This window comes from Phaethon lepturus, unplaced genomic scaffold, assembly GCF_000687285.1.
Source record: "Phaethon lepturus isolate BGI_N335 unplaced genomic scaffold, ASM68728v1 scaffold17114, whole genome shotgun sequence".
NCBI lineage: Eukaryota > Metazoa > Chordata > Aves > Phaethontiformes > Phaethontidae > Phaethon > Phaethon lepturus.
Window position 1 is genome coordinate 13,430 of NW_010532799.1, and position 1,546 is coordinate 14,975.

A 1,546-nucleotide genomic window follows, 5' to 3' on the forward strand; every position below is an offset into this window, starting at 1 on the left:
CCATTTCCTTCCCGACCCAGGAAACAGATTTCTCCTTCAATATTGGAGAGTCCTTGTAGTTGGTACTCCCAACAGAAACGCAGGATTTGCTCTACCTTCCAGGAGATCAAGCCTCACTCCACCCCACAGCTTTCTTACCTCCTGGGTGGAGTCCTTGTCTGACGTTCCTTCCTTCTTGCCTCTCGATTATCCCCTGGTTTGGCTGGCTCTGGTGCAGTTGTTGTAATTTTAGTGAGTGGCTGAGGGACTGGAAGGGCAGCTAGTTTCTTCACAGATTTTTCACTACAAAAATAAAAATTTTCATGTGCGTGATCAAAGTCGGTAGATACAGAACACAGACACTTTCAAAAGTGATGAAACGCACTCATATTTGCTATTAACTAAGTATTATACAGGTATAATTGCTGTAGCTATAGACACTTGGCTTCAAAATACGGCCACTTCATCAAAATACGGTCAGACAATACAGATTCCCGTAAAGGGATCTGTTTTCCATATTGTAAATCAAGTCAGGGCTTCAGAGAGAAGTTACTATACAACAGCCAATTTTGGAGACGTTCAATTTGTAAATTAGCTAATGGAGTAGACTGTGTGGAATTGCTGTTTCTTATCCATTTTATTCTGTGCATTTTTACCCGAAATGCATACACCTACTTAAAATCTGCCAGTCAGGCTTCAGAATCAAATGCAAAACAGTTTATGCAAAAATGCTCTTTTTCACTCTGTCACATGGAGGGTGCAAAAGCACCCATGTGTGCAAATGTCCCGTGGGCCCGTCCCTTGGCTCGTGTTACCCTGCAGAACATTTAACGGGTAACGCCATCGCAGAGGACCGCTACGCAGCGTTTTTGTGACTTTATCTAGCACCCACTACGCGAGACGGGAATCGCTTTGGCTCTTCAGCGCTGCTCACTTCTGGGCTCGGAGCACTCCAACCTCTGCTCTAATAGCTGGTTATTGCTCAACATCCCCAGCACTGATGTCATGCCTACTATTAAATGGGGAGGAGGTGGCTGTCTGCATACAAAAATAGGGACTGTTAATTCCTCCTCTCGTGCTTCAGAATATCTGTATTCATCCCCTGCAGAACACAGGATTAAATGCATGCAATGTTACACGGTGAAAACAATCCCCATGCCGGTGCAGGCTGCTGGCTGGTGTCGTGTGTTACCAAACCAGCACTGCAATGTGCACTAGAAGGGTGTAAAGACATTGCTGCAGGCGGAGAGCGTGTCTTTCAAGGGCTGAACCCTCTGAGTTGAGAAGAAAAAAAAAAAAACCAGAGGCAAAAAGCAGGTCAATAAGGTACAAGAAGTGTGGCAAAGGGGATTGTCCCACATTCTGGAGAATTCAGGGGGATTCCCATGGTGTAATTTATTTGCAGGTCACCTTAAAAGAGGTGACATCACTACGGTGTTGTGTCACCCTCCAACGTACCCATGATCTACTGTGTATTACAGGAGTTTGTGAAATAGCAACTTAAAGCATTTAAAAGAGCAGGAGCGCTGGCATAATCTGCCAAACCAACAGTTTCATAGCTATAGGG

At 44.9% G+C, this 1,546-nt stretch overlaps 1 protein-coding gene across 1 annotated transcript in view; it reads right to left on the reverse strand.

Annotated features, from left to right (window-relative positions):
- Positions 1–1,546, reverse strand: part of ZC3H18 (zinc finger CCCH-type containing 18) — a 39,824-nt gene that overhangs the window by 10,780 nt on the left and 27,498 nt on the right. Inside the window, 1 exon segment of the mRNA XM_010284970.1 lies at positions 139–282. Coding sequence (XP_010283272.1) covers positions 139–282 — 144 coding nt within the window.